Source organism: Sorex araneus, chromosome 5 (assembly GCF_027595985.1).
Source record: "Sorex araneus isolate mSorAra2 chromosome 5, mSorAra2.pri, whole genome shotgun sequence".
Classification (NCBI taxonomy): Eukaryota; Metazoa; Chordata; class Mammalia; order Eulipotyphla; family Soricidae; genus Sorex; species Sorex araneus.
In genome coordinates, this window is record NC_073306.1 from 111,244,938 (window position 1) to 111,272,019 (window position 27,082).

The window sequence follows — 27,082 nt, forward strand, 5'->3', positions numbered from 1 at the left end:
ACAACTGCCCCTTCACCGGTGTACTTTTCCCACCATCAATAGTCCCAGTTTCCCTCCTGACCCCTGTCCCACCACCTTCCATCATTGAAGCTAAAAGCATCTTTAAGGAAGAAACAGCCCTGACCATGCAAGTGGAAGCAAACATAAACAAATGGGACTACATCCAACTAAGAAGCTTCTGCACTTCAAAAGAAACAGTGACCAAAATACAGAAAGAGCCCACAGAATGGGAAAGAATATTTACCCAATACCTATCTGATAAGGGATTCAAATTCTGGAATTGGGGTGTTCATAGAATAGAAATTTGGGTTTGATGTAAAAGGAAGTGTGAGATTAAAATCTAATCCCTTTCAGGGGAACGTCTTTCTTAAATGAAGATGACACCTCTCTTTCCCTTTCTCTTTCTCTTTCTTCCTTTCTTCTCAGCACTGGAGAGGATCAGTGAGCAAGAAAATTTTATTCTACTCAATACACACATATCTATATTTCCAGATAATAATAAATGCTATGAGGAAAAAAATAGGATACGAGAGTAGGGGCCAGTAGGGCAAGTTAAAGACGAAAGGAGGGGCTGGAGCAATAGCACAGCGGGTAGAGCGTTTGCCTTGCACGCGGCCGACCCGGATTTGATTCCCAGCATCCCAGATGGTCCCCTGAGCACCGCCAGGGGTAATTCCTGAGTGCAGAGCCAGGAGCAACCCCTGTACATCGCCGGGTGTGACCCAAAAAGCAAAAAAAAATAAAAGACGAAAGGAGGTTACCTGTGAGCTGAGAACTGAATAATGAATTTCTAGTCATAAAGACTCAGGAAAGGAATATTTCAGTCAGAAAAACAAAACAGTAAGTATAAAAGCCTGAAAGTTGGAATGTGATTGACATATTTGAGGTGCTGAAAGAAGCCAGTAAGTCAAGAAAGCATGAGCAAAGAAGTCTTGGTGGGACTTAAGGAAGGAGGAATATAGGCAGGGACCAGAGGATTGGTAGACCTGCCAGGCCCAGAAGTTTGGAGAGTTTAAAGTAGAGGAGTGCGTGACTGTGTTCTTATTTAAATATCTGTGTTTCAATATGGATAATAGTTATCAAAGGGCAAGATAAAAACTTGCAAAATAGAGACAGCCCAGTTAAGAAATGGTGCTGACCAAGTTGAGAGAGAGACGGCAGTTAAGATAGAGAAGGGACCACTATGACAATGAGAGTTGGAAATGATCACTCTGGACAAAAACTGAGTGCTGAAAATAGGTCAAGGTTATGCATTATAACCTCTATTGCAAACCATAATGCACAAAAGGAGAGAGAGAGAGAGAGAGAGAGAGAGAGAGAGAGGTAAAAGTGCCTGCCATAGAGGCAGTCTGGGGTAGGGGTGAAAGGAGAAAAACTGGGGACATTGGTGGTAGGAAATGTGCACTGATGAGGAGACAGATGTTAGAATATTGCATGACTGAAACCAAATCATGAACAACTTTGAACTGTATCTCACAGTGATTTAATTTAAAAAAAAAGTAATAAATACATATATTTTTTAAATGGTAGTGACTTTGGGTTGGTATAAAAGAGGCAAGAAGAGGACAGGATTTCTGGCATGACGTGTTGGTGGATCTGATATGGGAATTGAGGAACCATGAGGGAGTCCTTGGATGCTTGAGCAAGTGGCACCTTTTACTGATATGGGAACAATAGGGGGCGAGAGCTGGGGTCAAATTTGCAATAATGGAGGATGATCAAATGTTTTCATTAGGGCATGTTAAGTTTGTGATGATAAACACACATTCAAAGAGATAGAAAGTTACACTGCAGAGGGAGGGAGGATAGGTTGGGGGGTGGACTAACAGGACAATGATGGAGGGAAGCGGCCACTCTGGGCAAGGACTGGCTTCGGAAAGGAAGTAAAGTGATATGCAAAATAGTCTATCAGTAGCAATATTGTAAACTATGGGGCCTATAAGGGAAAAAAGGAAGAATGTAAAGAGTGCCTGCTAGAGAGGCATGCTGGGGAGCAGAGGGGGAACTGGGGACACTGGTTGAGGGAAGTGGACACTGGTGAAGGGAGGGGTGCTGGGATATGTCACCTCTGAAACTCAACCATAAATATGTCTGTGACTTTGTAGTTTATGGTGGTTCAGTAAATTATTTTTAAGAGAGAAAATAGGATGCTAAGTATTCCAGTGTAGTCCTCTGTGAAAGGTCAGAGTAATTGTGTAATTTTTTTTAGAGACATTGCTGTATAGCAGGTATTAATGCTCCATTTCTAAGTAAAATCACCTCTTAAAAGAACAGTACCCGGACATAGAAAGGAATTACCAAGAATAGGAAAACATCAACAGGTGGTGATGTCACAGAAATAGTCAAGGAAGAAAGCAAAGAGTACTGTGCAATGGCCAGGACTGAATTTGCTCTCTGGCAATAAATTGGCAGTAAATACCGGTAACTCACATAACAAAATTTATTTCAAGATTAATGTGAGTCAGAGTAGCAGGAGCTCCTATCCACAACTACCAGGGACCCAGGACTGTCACAGACTTTAGATCTAGGATGATGACCCAGTACCCTGTCAACAGAGTGAGAAAAGAAAGAGCACGAGAATTGTCCAGCATCTCTTCAGTGCGTGAGCTCCAAGCTAAGACTGCTGCTCACATCTGGTAATTGTAGCATCACGTGCCTGTCCCTGCATGTCACAACCTAGGAGAGACTGATGGGGGCATATGGAACATCTGGTGACCTTCTGTTCTACTTGACTAAGGAGTCAACTTAAATAGGAGAAAAAACTGACCACTAGCCATGGGAATACTGAGATAACTGTGGATATTGAAAGAACAATTCATAAATTAAGAAAATGAAATTCCATTGTACTGGAGTTAGAAGAGGAGCTGAGGTGATGAGATTACTGTGGCATTTTTTTAAAAAAGGGAAATACAAAGAAGGCTGGAAGGGGGGCCGGAGCGATAGCACAGCGGGTAGGGCGTTTGCCTTGCACGCGGCCGACCCGGGTTCGATCCCCGGCATCCCATATGGTCCCCCAAGCACCGCCAGGAGTAATTCCTGAGTGCAAAGCCAGGAGTAACCCCTGAGCATCGCTGGGTGTGACCCAAAAAGCAAAAAAAAAAAAAAAAAAAGAAGGCTGGAAGGTTAGTGAGCTGAAAGGAAGTTATGGCTGAGACAGTAATTTGTTCTTCTCTGAGTCTCTAAATGTTCTGACATTATCATCTCTGCCATTGTGCCATTATACCTCATACTTCAATGTAATCGAAACCTGTGAACATGAATACACTAATTCTATTTTGTACCTACAAATACAGATATATCAAATGTATCTACATCTAATGATAACCAGGTCAATGTGGGTTTCAAAATATGGTTTTGTGCTGATGGAAGTACTTTAGAGATGAGAAAGACCAGGAAATTATGGGCAGGAGAGGAGTTTGGGAGTCCAGTTTGAGGGCCTGGTCTTAGATAAGAAGATAGCAGCCTGTTCGATGCAACCAGAAAGAGAGTGAGTCTGGAGAGTAGGTGAGGTAATCTGCTGCTGGGAAGACAAGAATGGCCCATTGGGGTAGCGTCTGTTCTTTCCATAAGATAAGCTGCTGCTGGGAAGGAGCCAAACTAGTGTGTTTGGGAAGCAGAGAATCAAGAAAGAGTGAAAGCAATCTGACAGTTTGAACCACTCTATCCTCCTCCATTGCTAACCCATAATTTGCAACTACCTTAAGAATTTTCCAACTGGGTTAACGTCACTCTTTCACTAAGTAGCTAGCTCTGGGTAGATTTTTAGATGACTCCTTGTCACTTATAATGAAAACAATTCATTTTTATACTTTCACTTTTTATTGCATATTCTATATCTATTCTGTCAAGAGACTTAAATAAATGATTCATAGCTACCATATCTTTTTTTTATTTCCATTGTAAAATATATGCCAGAAAACTGCATTTATGATTATGTGCAGTATAGCAAATAGCACTTTTAAGAAAAACAAGTCAACTAGAAAACAAGATAATCTGACTCTTACTCTTCATGCAGTCAGCAAATCCTGTTTGAAGTGTCTGCTGTGTTCTCAGCACTGGTCTTAGGCATGAGAGTGCTTGGGCATGGGGCAAAAATCACATGTCTTTTAGAGATCCAGGTCAATGGGTTAGAGGAATGTGAGCAACTGAGACAGTCCTGGAAATATAGCATCACAAAGGTGTTCAATAGTTCCCGAGTGGAGATACCCACCACGCACCTAGTACACCTTCACAGTGAAGTGGAGACAGGAGTTGGGATTAATTTCTGTTTTATTGCTGTTCCTTTAAGCAATATAAATGGCATGCCTGGGTCATCAACTAGTAAGGGATGTCTTCTGACTCCAAATCATATTTCCTTCTCCAAATCCATAATAGAAGAGTAAGCCAGTGTATTCAGAGTAAATACTAAGTAAGTATAGCAAATACTCTTGCATGAGCCAAACTCCAGCACCCCGTATGGTCCCCTGAGCTACCAGAAGTGATCCCTGAGCACAGAGCCAGGAGTCGGTCCTGAGTGCCACCGGGTGTGTCCCAAGCCCCAAAATTAAATTTAAAAATAAATGAATTATCCAGTACCTTTTACGACATTTGGGCATGAAATCATATTTCACGATCTATGATCTATCTTACTATATGTACATTGGGTCTTTAGCGTAGACAGCATTTGAAAGGAGGGGTGTTGGAGTCCTTGGGGAAGGGAGGCGTGCACTGGTGATGGGTGCGGTGAATAAATAAATGAACACCATTGAATCCTTGAGGGGAAAGAACTGTCCGGAAAGCCTGTGGAAAGTTCCAGTGCCCTCTACCTCGGAATGCCCTGGGCATGCTGGGAAAAAAGATAAGACTTTGGTACCAGGACCTAGAAGTACCTTGGACCCAACTGTTTATTTTTGGTGCTGCTACTTTTGCCAGTGGCAGCACATCTTCAAAGACTTCAGCCTAAATCTTGGAGCTTTATGCCTATATTTTCCTCAATGTACTTTATAGTTTCTGGCCAGATCTTAAGGTCTTTGATCTACTTTGAATTGACTTTTATGTAAGGTGTGAGATATGGATCCAGCTTTAATTTTTACATGTGTTTATCCGATGAAAATTATATATAAATTACAATCAACAAAATTCAAATGTGTCTGTCAAGGTGGCAGGCTGGGAGAGGGAGCAGGGAGGAAACTTGGGGACTCTCATAGAGTGAAATTGAAACTGGTGGTGGGGTTGATACTAGTGCATTGTATGTCAAAACTTCAACGGTTAATAAATTTGTAAATCAGGTTTTTAAAATATATGTAACTCCTCCTCTTCATTCTTATACCATGAGCCACAGGACAGATGTGCCTGAGAAGTTCCTCCAGTATCTGCACATACCTTATCTGCTCCCTCACACACCTGTACTCTGTCACCCTCCAACGCCTCCTGTCTCTGACCTTCCCAAACCCAAATTCATTATGTATAAGAATGTCAAGGATAATGTTTTGCTTTCCTAACCAGTGAAAATGTCCCTCATCAGAGATACTACTCAGTTCTCATTGACAGATCACAGTGGGCTACATAAGGCACTCTCTGCATTAACAAATAAACTTTTCATTTTAATGCTGAAATGCTTTACAGAGAAACAACTATCAGGATACAGAGAAGTCAGGGGGGAAATGATGGCCTCCTGGGTTCTTTTTCAATTCTTTTTACAGTTATCTCCGGAGTAACCTCTGCAAACCAATGGGTGTACCCATCCCCAAAAAAAGTTAATTGCTAAACTACATGATTGCCTGATAAGGTCCTTGTGGTAGAAAATCAAGTCATATTTAAGTCAGCCAGCTCACTCATTAACTCTGATCATTGTCCCATCCCTTGGATCCCAGGCGAGGCAACCCATCCCAATCAGATGCCTGCCTCAGTTTGCCATTTATGAAGATCTTTAACTGTTGTTTGACTGATGACTCTTACACTACATTCCAACTCACAACCTTGCAACCACCATTTTCTATTCACTATCTTTTTTTTCTTTAATATCTTTTTTTAATTGAGTCACTGTGAGATACAGAATTACAAAGACGACCACAGTCAGATTTCAGTCATACAGTGTTCCAGTCCCATCCCTCCACCAGTGCACATTTCCACCACCGATGTCTCCAGTTTCCTTCCTGCTACTCTGCCTCCAGCTGGTAGGACATTTGCCTTGCATGCAGCTGACCCGGGTTCAGGTTGAAAAAGATTAGAAGGGACAGCGAAGGTCACTTTCTATTTATCAACGATATGTACAACAGGAAGAAATCACACTCTTAAACGTATAAGCACCTAATGAGTGACCAGCTAAATACTTAAAACAAGTCCTATCAGACTTTAAGGAGGACGTTGCTAGCAGCACAATAGTAGTCGGAGACTTCAACACCACCTTATCACCTCTGGATAGATCGACAAGAATAAAAATCACCAAGGAAATACTGACACTGAAGGAAAAAATAGAAGAGAGAGGCCTAATAGACCTAGGCTTTACACCCCAAAAAGAAAGAATACAAATTCTTTTCCAGTGCACACGGAACATTTTCCAAAATAGACCATGTACTGGGCCACAAAACATACCTCAATAGAATTGGAAAAATAGAAATTGTATCAACTACCTTCTCAGACCACAATGCGCTGAAGATAGAAGCTAACCACACACAGGCACAGAGAGTCAAAGCAAACACCTGGAAATTAAACAGCTCAGTGTTGAAAAGTGAGTGGGTCAGGAAGGAAATCAAGGAAGAAATAAAGAGATATCTTGAAACAAATGAAAATGAAGACATGAGCTACCAAAACCTATGGGACGCAGCTAAAGGTGTGTTAAGGGGAAAATTTATAGCTCTGCAAGCATTCTTTAGGAAGGAAGAAAGGTCCTACACAGATAGCTTGTCTTCACAGCTCAAGGCCTTAGAAAAGGACCAGAAAAAGGATCCCAAACCAGACCGAAGGAAGGAAATAATAAAAATGTGAATTAATTTTTAAAAAGTAAATTAAAATATATCTTCATAGAACTGAGGATCAAGCAAAATCCATTTTTAACTTACAGTAGATCCAAAGCATGCCCCCTTTTCAGAGAATAGGACATGGGAACAGTGCCTCAGAGTACAGTTGTCATGAAAACAGGACTCCTTTAACCATGACCTTTGAAAGTGGCCTGGGTCACTAATGCTCAGGTTCCACAGAACTCAGAACATCCCTAAGCTGATGAGTTTGGGATGCCACCTTGGGGCTCTGCTCAAATGTGCTTCACCCACCCAGGGTTAGTTCACAGGGCCCTTCCACCCAGGTGGAAAGTACACATTTTGAGCATGGGATTCGCTGTCCCAGATCTTCCAAGAACAGCACAAATATGGATCTCTATGGATGGAAAAGCCTCCCCACATCCAATGTAACCCAGTATCAGGAGCCACGGCATCCTGTCTCATTGAATGGAAATGTTTCTGGCCCCCAGATTCCTGAAAGAACTTCAAAATGAAAAATTCCAACATGAGTCAGCAGTTCTCCAGCTCCATGCTTGCATTTGTTATCCCGTTTCTGTATGCAACCCACCTGGGCACTGGGTCCTGATGTAAGAATACTCAGGCATCAAAGTCTGGAGCTGCTGACTAGAACATGGAGGGTTTTTGAAGAGAACTGGTGCTGATATGGACTGATATCTATATGGTAGGAAATGGGCAGTCATCTTCCAGCATCTGGCATTCATTTGGGGGCTCTAGACCTGTCTATTGGGTTGGCATTAGGGCACTTCTTCCCATTAATCAGTAAGAAATATGGGCAGAGCAGCAGCAGTATAGTGAAGCACATGCAGTTCCCAAGACAAAAGGGAAGTGTCGCTTGCTCTGAATGTGACCTGCCCTTACTTCTTCCCTACCCATAGGGCCTGCCTGCTAAGCCAGGCCTGTGAGCATTGCCCAAGGGGTGTGTAATTTCTGGCACGAGCATCAGGAACCCATCTGATTTATTTAGATGTGGTGCCACCATTGGGTGGGTCTCTTCAGGTTTTTGTGGTTTTCCACTTCAGCCTTTCCCATCACTCCACCCATTAGAACCTGTGCCAAGCTACCAGTCTTCAGTCTGGTCAACGCCAGCCCTAAGAACCTACTAACTGAAAGCTCTCCTTAGATTATCTTTTATGTGACAGAGTAGGGAACCCCAAGGCAAGTTCTAGTCTGAGGATTTCAACCTAGGTGAGATTTTATGGTTTGTTCATAGACCTTTAAACCCTAGAAGCTTGAGGGTACTGTCTATTCCAGAGGCTGTCCATAAAAAGCAGGAAGTATGTTGGGCAAGTATCTTTGGTCATTCCATTGGCGCTTTTTCGTCTTTACATCTGCAGTCACTTTGGCTGTGGCTAAGTGGCTTTTTCTTTCCCGCATCCTCAGATTCCATCCCCTACAGAACCTACCCATCAACCCCTCAAATTTTAGCTAGGCTGCTCCCAGACCCTTGACATTAATAGATCCCTAACACACGGCACTGCTTCCAACAATGACCCTCTTCGCCCAAGCAGTGCAGAACATGGGAAGAGCCCCTTCCTAGGGCCCCCACCATGCTTCCAGTGACTCAGGCTCTCGAGGCATGACACTGAATGCTCTGAAGAGCACCTGCAGCTCAAGAGGGGTGGAACAAGAGAGTTCTTCTCCATGACTAGCACACAGGGATAACAGTGATGGTAGCACACTTAAACAGTAGTTATAAATTGATTACTAATCTACAACAGGTAGAACTTCTGCACCAGGGCTGACAGAATTGCTGTAGAGATGCATGCAACAAAGATGGCTGTGATTGGTGAGTTATGTGTCCCCAAGGGAGAGGGAGAGGAAAGATAGTGAGCACACAAGGGCCACATAACACCTCGTCTTATATGTAACTCTCTGACTTTTGCTTCTAAATGAAGACAGTATCTTCTAAAAGACAGTATCTCCCTACCACAGAGGAAGAAGAGTATCTCAGATGTCCCTTCTAATCTTTCTGGAATATGGTTAATTTCTTCTCATGGGTTCCTCATCACCAGCCCTGGCCATGAATCAGTTAAGCTCAGCAACACAGACCCTTAGCTCTCCATGTTCAGTGAGAGTTGGTCTGTCCTTTACCCCAGAGACTTCGTGGTAGCAACCACTTCCTTTCTGTGACCTTATGACATCTTTGTCCAGCTCCACTACTTAAGAGACCACTGTCCTTTACTTTGATGTTCCCAGGGTAGATTATTTCATCTTCTATTTTCTAAATCTTTCCTACCTCTCCCATCAATCCTTCCATACTCATTTTTCCACACAGTGGAGGATGGAATTCTCTTTTAACTGTTTCCGTGAGAAAAGTTTTGTCTCTTTCACCTAATATTTACAGAGAAATCTCTGTATAATTACAGAAACTCCTGTCAGTTTGATCCTTGAGCACATCTGTTTGACTTAGAGGAATCTCTATTCCCATTGTGCCCAGTCATTATGTTAGGTTTCAAAAAGCTCCTACTCTCAATCCACGAAGCGTGGACTCATGACCACGTACCCAGCCCTCTCTCTGCCCCAGGCTCAAGTATTATTAATTCTTAAAATTTCCAGTGGTGTACTAGAAACACTTCTACCACTCCAGCCCTCATTTTTGCTTCCTTCCCAGTTGGTTTTCTGTTTTCCCTTTAGCACTCAGAGCGAGCTGAGGTACCCATGAATAAATTCCTTCCCCAAGGGGAATATATTTTTGTCCCTAACTCAGAAAGCATTGTTTATTGAAAACTCTGAGCTAGATGACATATGAAATCTCATTTAATTCACACTATAAGACTGCGTAACAGTGCAATTCACCATCCTTCTTCTTTTGTCAATTTTTAAGCAATTGCTTAAGCAGAAGTCAGTTTTTTAGGAGCAGCCAGGAAAGTGAGCTCTGGCTCTCTCACCCAGACAAAAAAAATCAGGTTGCCAGCTCAAAAACAAACATAAAGTCCCCATTTCCAGTGTTTTTCCTTCCCACCTAGTTTTCATGTGACCTTGGTGTGCGAAGTGAGGGTGGAAAGGAAGAGGCTTTATAAACATATTGATTTGCTTTCTTTCACAAAGTAACCAAATTTCAGGATGTGTGTCAAAATACACACACACATACACACACACACAAACACACACACACACACACACACACACACACACATGAACATTAGGAAATTAAGTAAGATGCCAGTGCCCAAACCCAGAGGTCCAACTCCTAGGTTAGTTTTAAGATCATGTGTTAACTGACCTTTTACCTAAATATTCTCTATAAGGTTTTGAAATTCCTAAGAACTTAAACCCTTTGAATTTGTGAATGTTTTCTTTTCAACTCACAATCTTACCTTGCAGTGTCTTGTTTGGGAAACTGAGACTAAGAAAGTACTGAGAAAGAGAGAGAGAGAGAGAGAGAGAGAGAGAGAGAGAGTGGCAGGTGGGGTTGGTGGATGGGAGGGAAACTGGGAACATTGGTCATTGGTGGGGAATGTACATTTGTGAAGGGACGGGTGTTGGAACATTATATGCTACTGAAAGCCAATCATAAACAACTTTGTAACTGTGTATCTCACTGTGATTCAATTAAAAAAATTAAGAAGAAACTGATCTGCTTTAGGGCTTATTGGGGTTTTGTCTTTTTCTTTCTCTTTTTCATTTTTTAAATATTTTACTTTGGTTTGAAATTTTATACTGCTCTCTTATATAGTGCTTGTCCTCTTTTAGGTTTTAAGCAGTTCTGTGATTCAAAAAAGTCATCAGGCCTCTCTGAGTCATCCTCACTTTCTCGGATGTGACACTGGGACCTACAATGGAAATTCACTAAGAGGAAAGAGCCAAGAGCTAGAAACAGGCCTGTGTGTCAGGGAGATCTCCTAAAACCTAAGCTTTGCTGAGAATCTGAGTCTGATAGACTAAACAAAGTTGGGAGGCCGGTATAACTTATCTCTTCTGCTATCTTGCCTTCCCTTTCAAGCTCATATGCCCCCGCGTTTCTGGCACCAGTCTGAGGCTCAGCCTTAAAGCTCATCTTTGCAGAACCTGTTAGCTAATTGTCAACAAATTATGGTACTTTTCTCTCAGTGATAACTTCAGCAGTATTAACATTTTTATCAAAGCTTCTTGAGGTTGGAGTTCATCTCTAATGGTGAGCTGGGAAGTATGCTGACTAGTGGTGGGAGGTGATGGATTGTAGTTTAAAATTACACCCTGCTGGGGATGGCCCTGGCCAGAAGAATGTTCCTTTTTAATGAATTTCCATATAGGTCCCAGTGTCACACCCCAGAAAGTAAGGATGACTCAGAGAGATGGGGAAGGAGGGGGAGGGAGGAGTAGACAGAAACTTCACTTACCCTAGCGACTCACAGTATGCTGTACCAAAGAGGAACTTTAAGGATATAAAATACTCATTTGTTTTCATTTATGCTGTAGCACTGTCATTGGTCATCAATTTGTTTGAGCGGGAACCAGTAACGTCTCCATTGTGAGATGTGTTGTTACTGTTTTTGGCATGTTGAATATGCCACGGGTAGCTTGCCAGGCTCTGCAGTGCAGGCCGGATACTCTTGGTAGCTTGCCGGGCTCTCCGAGAGGGAGGGGTGAATCGAACCCAGGTCGGCCACGTGCAAGGCAAATGCCCTACCCGCTGTGCTATAATTTATACCAAAAAAGTATTTGACTATCTTTTGTGCCAGGTGAACTCTGCTGGTACTAGAAATATTTCAGTAAACAAAATTACAAAATCCCTGCCCTCAAAGAATTTGTAAATTCTAGAACTAACAGTAAAACATTAATATAGGAAATAAGTATACAAATGAGAAACACAACTCATGGTTCTCTTTCACTTCTGTGACCCTGCAAAGAAAATTTGGGAAAATTCAGGCACTAGTTAATGCTCAATGTCACCAGGCCACTTTGAGGCATATACCCATCCCTCCGTCAGGCTTCCTTATACTGGAAAACTGATCTAAAGGCAGAGCTGTTTCCCTTTAGTAACAGGTTACACCTAGATCTTCCTAGAAATTTCCATTTTTCTCCACCTGACTCGTGTAGCGTCTTCCATCCGTGAGCCCAGGCGGGAGAAGTTCCTGGGCACCCGCCCAGCGCAGCCTGTCTCTCTCCCTCTCTGACCAGCTCCCACCACACTTGTTTGCTAGCATTTAGACACTTGCCTCCACTGCAGCAGTCAGTGATTGCCATGTTCATTTTTTGTTCCCTTTTGGACAATCAATCTTGCCCAAGTCCATCTCAGTCACATCCCTAGAATGGTGCCTGAGGTAAGTAGTTTGAGAACCTGTAATTAGGTGATTAGCTCAAGCAAGGTGAGCTTTCAATTATTCTTTTCACTCACTCTTGCTCTTTCCAGTCTGCCCTTGTTTGAACTAGTTCTCTCACCTCTTCAGCTTAGAAACAAAGCCAAAATAAAGCTTTTTACCCACCACCCCTCCACTATTCTCACTGCCCCCTTGGGTGGAAGTTTGGGAATCCCTCTACCACCATTTCATTGTGACCTCTGTGCAGCTTCTTTTTCTCTTCTCTCTGCCAGAAAGATATGGTCCCTCCCCCTGGTGGTGTTATTCGATCACGTGGTATAAGACATGGCTAGTGAGAATGGGACACAGACCAGGTCAGGGGAAAGATCTAACATAAGTCCCTTGGCTCCTAGGAGCCTCTGCTGGATATAAAGTGCCCCCTGGTTAATGTCTCTCAGGCATTGGAGCTCATCTTTCTGAGTTTTGTCCAACCCATTTCCAGGCCCACCCAGTTCAGGAGTGTGCAGGGCAGATGTGGAGACAGAACTGAGCTATACCCATTTGCTTCTGATTGGAAAAGGGTGGGGTGTCTTGTGTGCTTCACCATTCACCATTCAGACATTCTTCATGCTGCTATTTTTATCAACAATAATCATCAAATTGGTGGCAGATGGGCTGGTCCAGTTCCTCACCCAGAGGCTGGGTGATGGGACTCAGCAGGTTTTTTGCAGGCGAGAAGAGATGTGGTATGTGACCCAGATGAATGCATATCCAGAGTCCTAGCCTCATAGCAACAAGCCCTGGACTGTGCTTCTGTTATAATAAGATCAAGGTCATTACCATTCCGGGTTTATTCTTTTTTTTTTTTTTTTGCTTTTTGGGTCACACCCGGCGATGCACAGGGGTTGCTCCTGGCTCTGCACTCAGAAATTACTCCTGGCGGTGCTCAGGGGACCATGTGGGATGCTGGGAATCGAACCCGGGTCGGCCGCGTGCAAGGCAAACGCCCTACCCGCTGTGCTATTGCTCCAGCCCCAATTCCTGGTTTATTCTTGACCTGATTCATTTTGCAGACATAAAGTTGAGCACTTTCTAAATGCCAGGGATTGAATAATACTTGAGGGTGCCACAAAATATATAACTATTGTCTCTACCTTCTATTAACTTATGTTTCACAAAAAAGAGGAGATTGTTATGTGAGCTGACAGGGGGTTCATGGCAGAGAGTGCTCTTGTTTTGCCTGAATCTCAGCAAAGCTTTCCTTAGAGGTGGTAACACTCAACCAAGACTTCCCAACTAAGTAGAGGAGACTGAATGAAAACACACACACACACACACACACACACACACACACATACACACATATCCAGGGATTTCCAAAGTAGCATGAAATAAATTTGAGTCATCATAAACCAAGCTGAGAATTCAGATTTCTTCAAGGAAGTGAGGCTGACAACTACACAGACCCTGTTAATAGAAAGCTGAGGGACTCAGGGCAGACGTGGCCCCTGCTTGCCCTCAAGGGGTAAGCCAAATCTAGTCAGCACTGAGGAGTGGCCCGTAATGACAACAGTGACAGGAAGCTGAAGTTAGACTGAAAAAGGGATTTCCACAATGGTCTGCTCAAGGGTCTTAGATTGGGATCCTAATCTAAGGATAGGATTAGGATCCCAATCTAATACCCTCCCCACATACACCTACACTCATGGCACACAGTAATGCACACACACTCACCACACACACAGACATGCTATACACATACCACACTTGCGCTACATGAGACAAGGAGAAGCCATTATATGTATACATGTGAATTTTACACCTTTCCGTTCAGACTATACTTCATGTACCTACATGCCTAGAAATTCAGGGTGAAAATTAACAGAAAACCAAAGCAAAGCTTGTGAGAGATACTATATTAATGGGTACTGGCAGAGGGGGCATCTGAAGTTTTACTCGGCCTGTAGGGACTCCAGTTTTTATTTCTTCCCACCAGACTTCCCATCCCCTCTCCAAAGGCCACGTAAATGTGCAGGTGCAGCCTAGAAAGGGGCAGCTGGTGTCCCTGGAAAGAATTCAGAGCTTCTGTGGCAAGCTGGAAGAGCCGAGATGCTACCTCTCCGGTCAACAGCCTGAGCTGATACAATGACTGAAGTCATTTCCTTGTATCTCCAAACAGGAGTGAAAGAAGAAATGTCATTAGGACGCCAGGAAGCTTTTGAAATCTTCAAGAGGGACCATGCTGACAGCATTACCATCGAAGACAACAAACAGATTCTGAAACAGAGGTAAGACAGGTGCCAGTAGTCAGTGGTTCTCCAAGACTTAGCTAAGTCTGTTCACGAGGAAGTTTTTGTTCCATTCTCTCTGATCAGCCCAAGCTAACATCCAAATGAAAGACAAGATGACATGTATTCAACTTCACATTGAATTATGTCCAGCCTGGTTTAACTTTCTTTTCTATGTGTGAGCACCATCAGAGCAACATCAGGGCAGAGGCTGACTGATAGCATTAGCTCTGCATGCCGCTCTCAGATGCAGTATACCCTAACACTCATCCTCATGAAACTGCCAATACTTACTGTTCCCATGATGGGGGAAGTTTATGGACCAAATCAGACCTTATAATCCCAGACTCTCCTGCACATCTTAGAAGGAAGTACATTTGTGAGCATATTATGACCCAAAGACCTCTGGTATACCTCTGGCAGGGATGAACTAAATGCCTATCCCTAAACTGTAGCAAATAGAAAGGTGGATATTGGGGTTTTACTCCTGCAGACTAACACTTAGCTACATATGGAGCTATGGACTAGCACGTATAACCAAGAAGATTGACCAAATTTCTACACCTATGGACCCACAGCAGTCTGTGGACCAGTGATTGAAGACCACTGTTCTGCAGCCCAGAAGAGAGTCCGGGACAATGGACTCACAGGTCACGACTCTGGACCACAGTGACAATAACTGTTCAGAAACTCTGTGTTAAATTCAAGTGAAATTTAAGAGTGAGAATCAGATGTTCAGCAATGACCATTCAAAGAGGTCAATCAGAGAAATTAAACAAATACAGGGCCAGACTCTAGGAGAAAACTTTAGAGGAAAGGAAGAAAAGGGTAGCCAGGATAGATGAACGAAGAGATATTGTCCTGGAATCCAGGTAAGGGGGCAAGGAGGGGGGAGTGATGGCAGGATGGCAGGCAGCCATAGAAGAAGTCTGTTGGTGACTGAGGCTCCGAAGTTCAGGAGGGAATGAGCAGGTGGTCACAAACTAAGCACTGGAAATTGGTGATGAGTAGCAAGTAACAGAGCAGTAGAAAAGTAACGAAGCAAATAAAGAGGAACTAAGCAAAGAAGTAGGAAACAGTGTGTGCACAGTTTTTTTAAATACGTACAGTTTTTTGAAAGAGAAAAGGGGAGAAAAGAAGGGAAGTTTGAGCGGTGGAGGGCAATGGGCACAGGTGAAGAGATTGGTATTGGAAAAATATATATCTGAAACTCAAATATCTTTCTAACTTTGTAATTGATGGTGATTCAATAGAGAAAAATAAGGGAATTTCTTAAAGAATTCAGAGAGTTGACTAAGATTGCCAGCCTCTATAGGAGCATCCAGTGGCAGAGAAAGAAACAAGGGTAGAGATGGATACAGCAGACTTCTAGGGGACCATCAGGAGGGAATCAGAAGATTGGGAAGAGGTGAGCCTGGGAGGAAGTCTGAATAGAACATCAGAGTGTGGCAGAACTGGCAGATTGAGAAATGGAGGGAAAAATAAAGGATGACCTCTATTTTTCTCTGTGAAAGTTGAGGTGGACTAAGAATCTTGGGGATAGTTAATAAGGTAGTTATTAAGTTAATAGTACAGCTTCCATAGTGAATGTGAATGGGAAAGAAGAAAGGAAAAGCAAGCAGCTCTGAGAGCCCTGCTTGCCTATGAGCCATAGACATACTGCAGGGACCGATATCACTTTAGGAATCTAGTAATGGCGATTGAAGTCATTCGAGAGCGAAGTACAGCCCTCCTTAATCAAAGAAAGAAATGCACACCTTGAGCATTTCCACCACAATTCCACTCCCAGGGCTTTCTCACCAACGGTTCCCTACTTGGTTTTGTAGGATATGGGGATTAAAAGGAAGGGAAAAGCCAATGAATAGTTCCTGGATTGATGGAGCAAATCAGATAGCAACTAAAGAGTCATTCTCGCCTCAGAAAACTGTCCACGTGCACATCCATACAATCCATAGAATAGAAATAAATAATGGGGGGCTGGAGAGATAGCACAGCGGGTAGGGCGTTTGCCTTGCACGCGGCCGACCCAGGTTCAAATCCCAGCATCCCATATGGTCCCCTGAGCACGGCCAGGGGTAATTCCTGAGTGCAGAGCCAGGAGTAACCCCTGTGCATCGCCAGGTGTGACCCAAAAAGCAAAAAAAAAAAAAAAAGAAAGAAAGAAATAATGCTCACCAGCCTTCTAATGCTTGTTCAGATTTGTATGGTCCCATGTTCTTAATATAAGAAGCTGAGCATGTAGGAGTAAGTTACCTTGTCTTTCTGGAAATGTCAAGCTAGATGAGAGTTTCCTCCTCCAGAAACAACATCCCAAGAGCCCTCAGTAAGACCTGTTCCTAAGACCTCAAGCTACCAGCACCTTGGCCTGACTCCCCAGATAGACTAATTTTGTTAGATAGACACAAGCATTCAATTCCCCCCAAGATTCCAATTTGCAATCAAATTGAAAACCACTGGCTAGACAGTGTCCAAAGACCTTGAGATCCAGAGCCTGAGAGGCAGGATCGCAAGAACTCTACAGGTTGAACCAATTATCCAGCAAGGCTTTTGCGTACTTAAGTTTAAGAACCAGCAGCTTAGGAAGAACATAATACCTCATCTTTCTTATTCTAGAATTGGCATGTATCCTGGTTTTGGTTTGAACCCTGGAGTTTAGGTCTGTTTCCAGCAGAGCCTGGGCTGGGGGTGACAGGGATGAGGATGTTGTGGTCTTCTGAAGACTGTTCTTCTAATACAGAGTTCAATCAACTCTAGTACTGTAGAATTTTGACAACCCATGTGACAAATGTGCTTTGAGGTTTAAGGCCATCTAAATCACACAGGACAGGCTAGTAATACCGGTGGTCCCTTCTTCCTTGAGGCCATGGCACAAGGGAATTAATGAAAGTCACTCAAAGCTTTGCTCTGAAAAGAGGTTTTCCCAGCAATAAATCAGTCTTTTCAAATAAAATGAAGTCAGGAGACCAGCTCACATTAAAATTAAGAAAAAAAAAGAAAAAGAAAGAAGAAATCTACATCTGTTTAATGTTACTGCAATACCAATCATTAAAGGAATATTTGGTACTGTGGATGGGGGCAGGGGGTAACGCAGAGCCAATCCCCTTCTCAGGATTGAAGCCTTTGTTTTCCTTCATGGGGAGTATTCAATTATTAGACATTACATACTCATAACTGTTTAAGGCAGAGGAATAAGAGAAAATGTTTTTCATATGAAAAGAAATAACTGCAAACCACTGAAGACTTCAAAATAAGACCCCATGGATGTTCATGCTGCCTTTTCTTTGGTGCTCCCCTAATGTCAGAAATCCGCCACCCTCCACACCTCTGCTCTCTGTTCTCTGTTGATTAGAAGCACCCAGTGAGCCACCGTCTGCAAGGGATCCCCAGTTCTACGACAACTGACATGTTTTACTCAAGATGGCACGGCATGACTGCTTCTGGTAGCCTTTCTCTTAGAAAATCTCCCTTTCTGGCCAGGGGGATTGCCCCATAGCTGGAAGCCTGCTTCATGAATGGAGGGGAGAAAGCAGAGGAAATAGAGAAGGGATCACTAAGAAAATGATGACTGGAGGAACAGTTGGGATGGGAGATGTGTGCCGAAAGTAGATAATGGACCAAACATGATGACCTCTCAGTGTCTGTGTTGCAAGCCATAATACCCAAAAGTAGAGAGAGAGTATGGGGAATACTGTCTGCCATGGAGGCAGGGGGAGGGTGGGAAAGGGGGGGATGCCCAGGATATTGGTGGTGGGGAATGTGCACTGGTGGAGGGATGGGTATTTGATCATTGTGAGATTGTAACCCAAACATGAAAGCTTGTGACTATCTCACCGTGATTCAATAAAATTTTTTTAAAAAAAGAAATTTCATAAATATGCAAATAAAAAAAAGAAAATCTCCCTTTCTAAAGGCTCTCATACCAGTGGACCAATGTCACATTCAGTTCATCTCACATTAGGTCACTGTCATTTGATGGTTCAACATGTTGAGACATTATGTTGGCAAATCCCATGAACAAGTCTTGGGACTACTTGCTCCATCCCCTTGAGACTTGGACCAGCTTAGTTTCTGACCAGTAGACTTCTAAGCCCAAAGGTAGGAAATTGTGGTGTTCTCAGATCTGTTTGGGGCCCCCAGAGTGCAAGAGTTGGTTTAGAGTTTCTGGAGGGGATGATCCATGGGTCATACATTGGCTCACCTAACTTCTTCCACTTACTCCCTGCAGCATTTGTTGCCCTCAGAAGGAACTCCTAGCACCTCTCAACTCCAGCCCCTATTATTCTAGGAGAATGGCATGCTGCCTGTCTCTGACGACAGAAAAAGCTTCTGGCCCATTACTAAAATGTATGCCCTTCAGTGAACTAGGACATGTGAGCAAATTCTTAAGTCATATTTTTCAGTAGGGAACAAGTACCATCTCAAACCTTGACATCTCTTAGGCATGACTCATGCTCATGGACAATAACAGCATGAAGGCAAACTGGAAGCCCATGTCTGGCAATTGTCATCATTCAGATACCACACAGCTACCTTTATCTTATGGAAGCTTTTTCTTATAAACTGAATCTCTCCTCCAGAGTCCCATTAAATAACAATAGAAGAACTAAAAGGGAGATAACAGAAATTGGAATGAAAAGCATTGCTATTGAAAACTAAACGAAGAAAAATAATTGCCCCTTCACTCAACTGGGTCTGACAGAAATAGAAGAGAACAGCAAACTAAAATCAACAGGTAGACGGGGCAGGAGAGGGGGAGATTGAGACACCATCTGCAAATAATGTCCATGACAAATGAAACTGGTTCCTAGTTGACCTATTTTAAGCTTTATCATTTCTGCTTTTGTTTTCTGTATTTACACCTTATCTCAGATCTAACTTTATAAACACTGGGAGTGATTAGATAAAAATCTTCTCACCCTCCAGACAGTTTTTGAAACAGAAATGAAATGTGGTCCACACAAATGGACTGACTCAAAGTCATTCTTTTTGTGCTTGGGAAAGACAATGTGAAATTGGCTTTGAGAAATCTTGTGTCAGAAAGGCTGCATTTATTTTTTTTATTATTTATTTTATTGAATCACCATGTGGAAAGTTACAAAGTTCTCAGGTTTATGTCTCAGTTATACAATGCTCAAACACCCGTCCCTTCACCAGTGCCCATATTCCACCACCAAAAACCCCAGTATACCTCCCGGGCCCCACCCCCCACCCCCGCCTGCGGAACTGATAAATTTCACTTCATTTTCTCTTTACCTTGATTACATTCCATATTTCAACACAAAACTCACTATTGTTGTTGGAGTTTCCCCCCCCAAAAAACAGCCCTACTGACAAGGAAGCATTTGATAATTAGTTTTCCATTGCTGAGAATAAAGAGATATGAAGTCGTGCTGCTGCGGTAGCGGCCGCATGGTTTAGGATTTCTGTATTTTAGTATTTTAGTAATTAAATCCAGGGAGATTTATGTTAGAAATTGCATCATTTCCCTTCCTGGGACAGTATGGGTTAACGGCTTAGTTCACAGTCTAGAGACATGGCTGCAAGCAGTTTCTGGAACCAAAAGTAGTCTAGCTGGCCTCCGGATCGTGGTCAATCAGCACGATCGAGTCTCGGCAGAGTGCGAGCTGGTATCGGCCCTGGCCCGAGACTGCCCAAGCGTCCCGCTATTCCAAGTACATAACTCAAAAAAGAGTGATTTTGAGTCCATTTCTGTGGGCCAGGCTGTTTTAAAACGCCTGACCTTTGGTTGGCTGAAAGAATTATGTCACTTGTCCTTATCTCTGGGGCCTGCTTCCAGCATCAACCCCAGCTTCCAGTTTATTACACCCCCATAGAGTCCTCATGATGTCAAGCATGATTCCTAGCATAGTTTTCTGTATGAACTTGACACCTCAGCCTTGTCTGAGAGACACCTGAAATTCATCCTAGAGAAGAACCTAAAACTCAGCTGCAATGAAGTAGCTAGGCCGTGGCTCTCCTGGGCCAGAGTGATAGTATAGAAATTAAGGTACTTTGTTCGCATCCAGCCAATACCGACTCAACCCCTGAACCTCAGACTCCAGGAATCTCCACGCGGCATACAGCCCTTCTTCAGACATTTATGAAATGTTCACTAAGAACAACCCACTGTGCCAAGCTGTGTGAATTGAGCAGATATGGCCACTGTCATCCTTGTACTAAAAACACTGGTTGGGGGCTGGAGCGATAGCACAGCGGGTAGGGCATTTGCCTTGCACGCGGCCGACCCAGGTTCGATTCCCAGCATCCCATATGGTCCCCTGAGCACTGCCAGGAGTAATTCCTGAGTGCAGAGCCAGGAGTAACCCCTGTGCATTGCCGGGTGTGGCCCAAAAATAAATAAATAAAATAAAAATAAAACACTGGTGGAGGGAAGTTGACACCAATGGTAAGATTGCTGCTAGAACATGATATATCTAAAACTCAACTCTCAATAACCTTATAAATCTTGGTTCTTGACTTAAATTTAATTTTTTTTTATTTTTCAAAAAACCACCAGCAGGGGAGCCAGCAAATAAGCAGGCAATTCTGATTAGATATGCTCTCTTCCAGGGATGCCAGAGTTCAGTTTTCTGGGGATCGCAAAGGGGTCCCCTACTGCAGAGCTGCATGGTCCAGGAAAGCTGTTCTGAGAAACACAACCACTGAAACCAAAAGGTTAGGTAGAGGTAAGCAAGATGACGAGTGAGGTTCCAAGCAAAAATAAAATTAAACCCACGACGAAAAAGTGTGTTACACTTGGAGAAACTGGAGGCCTTTCACACCAGCCTGAAAAGCAGGGAGGTGTGTGGGAAGAAGCCAGAGGAGCAAGCGGCTGGACCTTGAGAAGAATCTTGGGAATATGAAAGAATGTGGATTTTGTTCTGGAGTCTTTATGAGACCTTTGACTTTTAAAAAGAATAATAAAATCAGGTTTAAATTTAAGAAGGCTTTGACCAGGGAGATAATATAGGGGTAAGACACTTGCCTGGCATGTGAGCAAACCTTAGTATGATCCTCAGCGTCCTAGATGGTCTCCCCAACGCTGCCTGGAGAGATCCCTGGGCACAAGTAAGCCCTAAGCTCCACTGACTGTGCTCCAAAATCCTTACCCCAAATAAAAAGGTACAGTTATGACTACATAAACCCGGCCTTCTCATCAGTGAATGATACCTCAGGATCCTATGAGACAACGTGCCCAGAGAGTGTCAGGGCAGACTCATCACCCTGGACATCGTGAGCCATGCCCCTCTTCCTAATAATGGAGCTGTTTCAAGGTAGAGGTCAGAGTGCTCCCCACACCCCTAGCCAAAGTCTTGATGGGCATAACTGAGATGGGGGCAGAAGGATCGGAGTGATGTGAATGCAGACTGATGGGCTGATGAGACCTGAATATGCCATGTAGCAAGGTAGAACACGACAGAACATGGCAGGGCCAGGGTTGGGGAAAGGGGTCATCTCTTCCCCATTTGCCTTCTGACCTCCTCCTTTTACTTTTTTATTTCCTCCTCCTCCTCTCTTTTTTCCCCCTCATCTCCCAGCCCCCAGGACTGGACTTCCTTCTCCAAGAGTTTGTCTTGACAACTGAGAATCAGGAACTTATGTGGGTGGAGTGGCTTGGGTGGAGATAACTTCAGTGCAATGGTCCCATGAGGCTGGGCCAGACCTCAGGCACACTTGTTTAATGCGAAGGCCCTTTTCAGCTCTGTGCTGGGATGCGGGGGACTCGGGACAGCTCATGGCTTCCCCAAAACTCTGGCAGCCCTCATGCAGTTTTTTAGTTTTTTAGTTCTTTGGAGGAGGGTGATCACAGTCCCTCATTGCTCCTGCTATGGCCTCCCAGACACATCTGAACCTCACCATAGCCATGCACTATGGACATGGCCCCTTCTTCTGTCTGAGAATCTTGCCCTCATTCCTTCTGCTCTGCTTGCAGCCTATGTCAATAGGAATTTCAGCCTTATTCCCTAAAGCCCAGAGTTTACAGGTCTCTGTGGAGCATGCAGTGAGAAGCACTCAATGAAAAACTATCATATGCTGAAGAATCTTGGGTCCTGGAGATGAGCACAGCAGGGATCAGCTACAGTCCCCATACTTGGAAAAACAGCGTGTGAAGAACATCCTCACCTTCTGAATGGCCATGAGCCAAGCCTCAAATTTGGTCTGCCCAGCAAATGGGCTTCACATAGTCTGGCACAGTGGCATGTCCTGGAAACTTGCTGTTACTGGATTGAATCTCTGTTGAATCAAATAGCACGACTACAATATTAAAAAACAGTATGAGACTAATACCCAAAGACAGTAAAAACAAGGGCCAGGAGAACTGGTCCATGGTTGGAAACTTGCCAAAATTGGGATGGGTTGGGGACAAGCAGAGCAAAGTTAATGATAATATGACAAAGATAGTTGGAAATGATCGCTCTGAGCGCTGAAAGTAGGTAAAGAGACATAGATAATAACCTTTCAGTACCTGTACTGCAAACCACAGTGCCCAAAAGGAGAAAGAGAAAGACAGAGACAGAGAAAGAAGGAGGATGAGGAAGAGAAGGAGGAGGAGGAAATGAAAACAATCTGCTATAGAGTCAGGCTAGGTGTGGCAGGAGGGAAACCGGGGATATTAGTAGTGGAAGGTGTACACTGATGGAGTGTTGAAACAGTGTATGACTGAAACCTAATCATTAACAAATTTGTAACTGTATCTCTCACCATAACTAAATTTTAAAAAAATACCACTACATGTTGAGTGAAATGAGTCAGAAAGAGAGAGAGACAAACATAGAAAGATTGCACTCATCTGGGGAATATAAAGTAATAGAATGGGAGACTAACACCCAAGAGTAGTAGAGATAAGGACCAGGAGGTCTGCCCCTCAGCATGGAAACTGGCCTCACATGCTCAGGGAAAAGGCAGCTGAGATAGAGAAGGGAACACCTAGTAGAAGATGTTGGGAGGACCCACTCGGGTTGAAAGATGCGTGCCAAAAGTAGACTATAGACCGAACATGATGGCCATTCAATACCTCTATTGCAAACTACAACACCCAAAAGGATAGAAAACAAAAGGGAATGCCCTGCCACAGAGTCAAGGTGGGTGGAGGGGGATGGGGTGGGGGTTGTGGGAGGGATACTGGGAACATTGGTGGAGGAGAATGGGCACTAGTGGAGGGATGGGTAAACAATCACTGTATGACTGAAATGCAAACATGAAAGTTCATAAGTTTGTAACTGCACCTCGCGGTGATTCACTAATAAAAAATTAAATTTTTTTAAAAAGTACCACTACAGAACATGATGGGCTCTAGCTGAAGAGGGAACAAATCTGTTCTGACCCAAACAGAGCTCTTGAATGGGGGGACCCCCCATCAGATTGCCAAGAAACTGAATCTTAGGAGAAAATGGTCACCTCCTCTGGAAACTCCCATTGAGCAGTGACTGGCCAAGCCAACTGAGTCAGAAAGTAACCTTGATGTGACTCACTCTTTTCTGATGGGAAGCAGAGTTCTATTAGCACTCAGGTCTTCACTCCCCTGCCTGGATGCCCACCTCTCCCCATTCATCTCACATCACTTAAACCTCATAACAAAATCCTAAATAACGGAAACCTGGTTTGATACCTGGGATTTACTGAGATCTAGAGTGCTTTGCGGGGAGTGAGGAGAAAGAAGATAGCTAAAATCAAAGTGACCAGGTGTCAACAACATGATGCCAAGTGACTTCATTCTATTCTATTTTGTGTAGTTGGAAGTTTCTATAATAAAGTAATTTCTAAAAATTCTTGTTTGGACCGAGAGGGAAGCAATTCAGAAATTAAGGCGCTTACCTTTTTTTTTTTAGGGTTTATTTATTTATTTATTTATTTATTTGCTTTTTGGGTCACACCTGGCAATGCACAGGTGTTATCCTGGGTCTGCACTCAGAAATTACCTCTGGCCATGCTCAGGGGAAAAGGTGCTTACTGTGCATGGGACCGACTCCACATCAATCCCAGAGTTCCCTGACCCTGCCAGGAGCAACCTCAGAGCACAAAGCCACAGCAGGGGCGGGAGCGAGAGCACAGCGGGTAGGGCAATTGCCTTGCATGCGGCCGACCCAGGTTCAAGTCCCAGCATCCCTGAGCATCGCCAGGAGTAATTCCTGAGTACAAATCCAGGAGTAACTCCTGTGCATTTCCAGGTATACCCCAAAAAGAAAAAAAAAAGAGAAAAGGCCACAAGCAGCCTCAAAAAAGTAAAATTGAAATAAAAACTCTTACATACCCCTAACAACCCCATCAATACTCTACCATGAAGATTCCTGATTCAGAGCCCCAGTCAGTAACGGTACAGCCAATCTTTTCTTTTTCTTTTTCTTTTTTTTTTTTCCTTTTTGGGTCACACCCGGCAATGCACAGGGGTTACTCCTGGATCATGCACTCAGGAATTACTCCTGGCAGTGCTCAGGGGACCATATGGGATGCTGGGAATCGAACCCGGGTCGGCCGCTTGCAAGGCAAACACCCTACCCCATGTGCTATTGCTCCAGCCCAAACTTTTCTTTTTTATTAGTCTCTTTTTTAAAACTTTTTTTTTGAATCACTGAGACAGACCCTTACAAAGCTGCTCATGATTGGATTTCAGTCATATAGTGTTCAACACCCATCCCTCCACAAGTACACCAGTGTACATTTCTCAGCACCAGTGTCCCCAGGTTTCCTCCCATCATCCCCCACCCTCACCCCCACCTGCCTCTATGGCGCGTTTTTCTTCTCTCTGTCTCTATCTCTCCATCTCCTTTTGGGCATTGTGGTTTGCAATATTGATTCTGAAAAGTTATCAAGAATATCCCTTTACCTACTTTTAACCCTCAGATCTTGTCGAGCAATGATCATTCCCAGCTATTATTGTCTTCTCTATCTTACATAACCCCAGCCCCACACACACACTTGTGGTTAAGTCCAACCATTGACCAGTCCTCCTATCCCCTGTTTTCCCTGGCCATGGATATATTTATTTTTGTATATATTCGAGTAAATTGACGAACATTGATGACAATGATGACAGTGATCATGATGACCACAAATGAATACAGTCATTCCATATCTGTCCCTCTGTTTCTGACTCATCTCACTCAGCATGATACTCTCCATGTCCATCCATTTATAGGCAAATTTCATTACTTCATTTTTCCAAACAGCAGCATAGTATTCTATTGTGTAGATCTGCCATAGTTTAGCCATTCGTCTGTTCTTGGGCACTCAGATTTTTTCCAGATTTCTGACTATGGTGAATAGTGCTGTAATGAGCATGGGAGAGCAGATAGTGTTTCTGCGGTGTGTTTTTGGGCCCCGAGTATATTCCCAGAAGTGATACTGCTGAGTCAAATGGGAGTTCAATTTCTAGCTTTTTGAAAAACATACATATTGTTTTTCAAAAAGGCTGGACCAGTTAGCAGTCCCATCAACAGTGAAGGAGAGTCCTTTTCTCCCCACATCCATGCCAACACCGGTTGCTTTTGCTCTTTTGGATGTGTTCCAGTCTCTGTGGTGTGAGATGATATCTCATTGTTGTTTTGTCTGCAACTCCCTGATGATTAGTGATAAAGAGCATTTTTTCATGTGCCCTTTGGCCATTCAGATTTCTTCTTTGAGGAAGTTTCTTTTCATTTCATCACCCATTTTCGTATGGGATTGAATGTTTTTTTCCTATAGAGTTCAACCACTCCTTTGTATATCTTTGATATTAACCCCTTATCAGAAGGGTATTGCGTGAATATCCTTTCCAGTTGCATAGGTTGTCGTTGTATCCTGGTCACCGTTTCTTTTGAGGTGCAGAAACTTCTCAGTTTAAGATAATCCCATTTGTTTACCTTTGCTTCCACTTGCTTGGTCAGTGGCATTTCATCTTTGAAGATATCTTTAGCTTCAATATCATAGAGGGTTTTCCCAACCTTTTCTTTTTTTTTTAAATAAAATTTTTATTTTATTAAATCACCATGTGGAAGATTACAATGCTTTCAGGCTTAGGTCTCAGTTATACAATGCTGAAACAACCATTCCTTCACCAGCACCCATATACCACCACCAAAAAAAAAAAAAAAAAACCACACACACCTCCAATACCGCCCCCCCACCCCCCGTCTTGTAACTGATAAGTTTCATTTTACTTTCTGTTTACTTTGGTTAAATTCAATATTTCAACACAAACCTCACTATTGTTGTTAGGAGTACCCCACTACATTCAGACCTACTGTGAAGACAAATGAGGTCGCGCGGCCGCGCGGTTTTGAATTTCAGGACTTTAACAACTAAGTCCAGGGAGATTTCTTCCAGATATTGGATCATTGCAGACTTGAAAATCCAATCTGTGGTCGTCATAATATGGCGGACACCGCGCCCTTCATCCCTGGAGAGAAAGAGGCGAGAGAGAGAAATACCTTTCCCCTCCAGGGCGGGCACAGGGCCGAGGCGTAGTTCTCAGGCTGGAGACATTCTGCAAGGAGTTGCGCATGCCAAAAGAGGTTTTGCTGGGTCTGGATTCACACTCGTGCAGCTGCGGAGAGGCCGCACATGCGTGCGGCCCCCGGAATCACATCTCGGCGGTCGC

General features: G+C 43.5%; 1 protein-coding gene across 1 annotated transcript in view; it reads left to right on the forward strand.

Annotated features, from left to right (window-relative positions):
- The window catches only part of KIF6 (kinesin family member 6), a 705,701-nt gene that overhangs the window by 549,541 nt on the left and 129,078 nt on the right, over positions 1-27,082 (forward strand). The window contains exon 14 of the mRNA XM_055140906.1: positions 14,397-14,505. Within this exon, the coding sequence (XP_054996881.1) occupies positions 14,397-14,505 (109 nt within the window). The remainder of the gene's footprint in view (positions 1-14,396; positions 14,506-27,082) is intronic.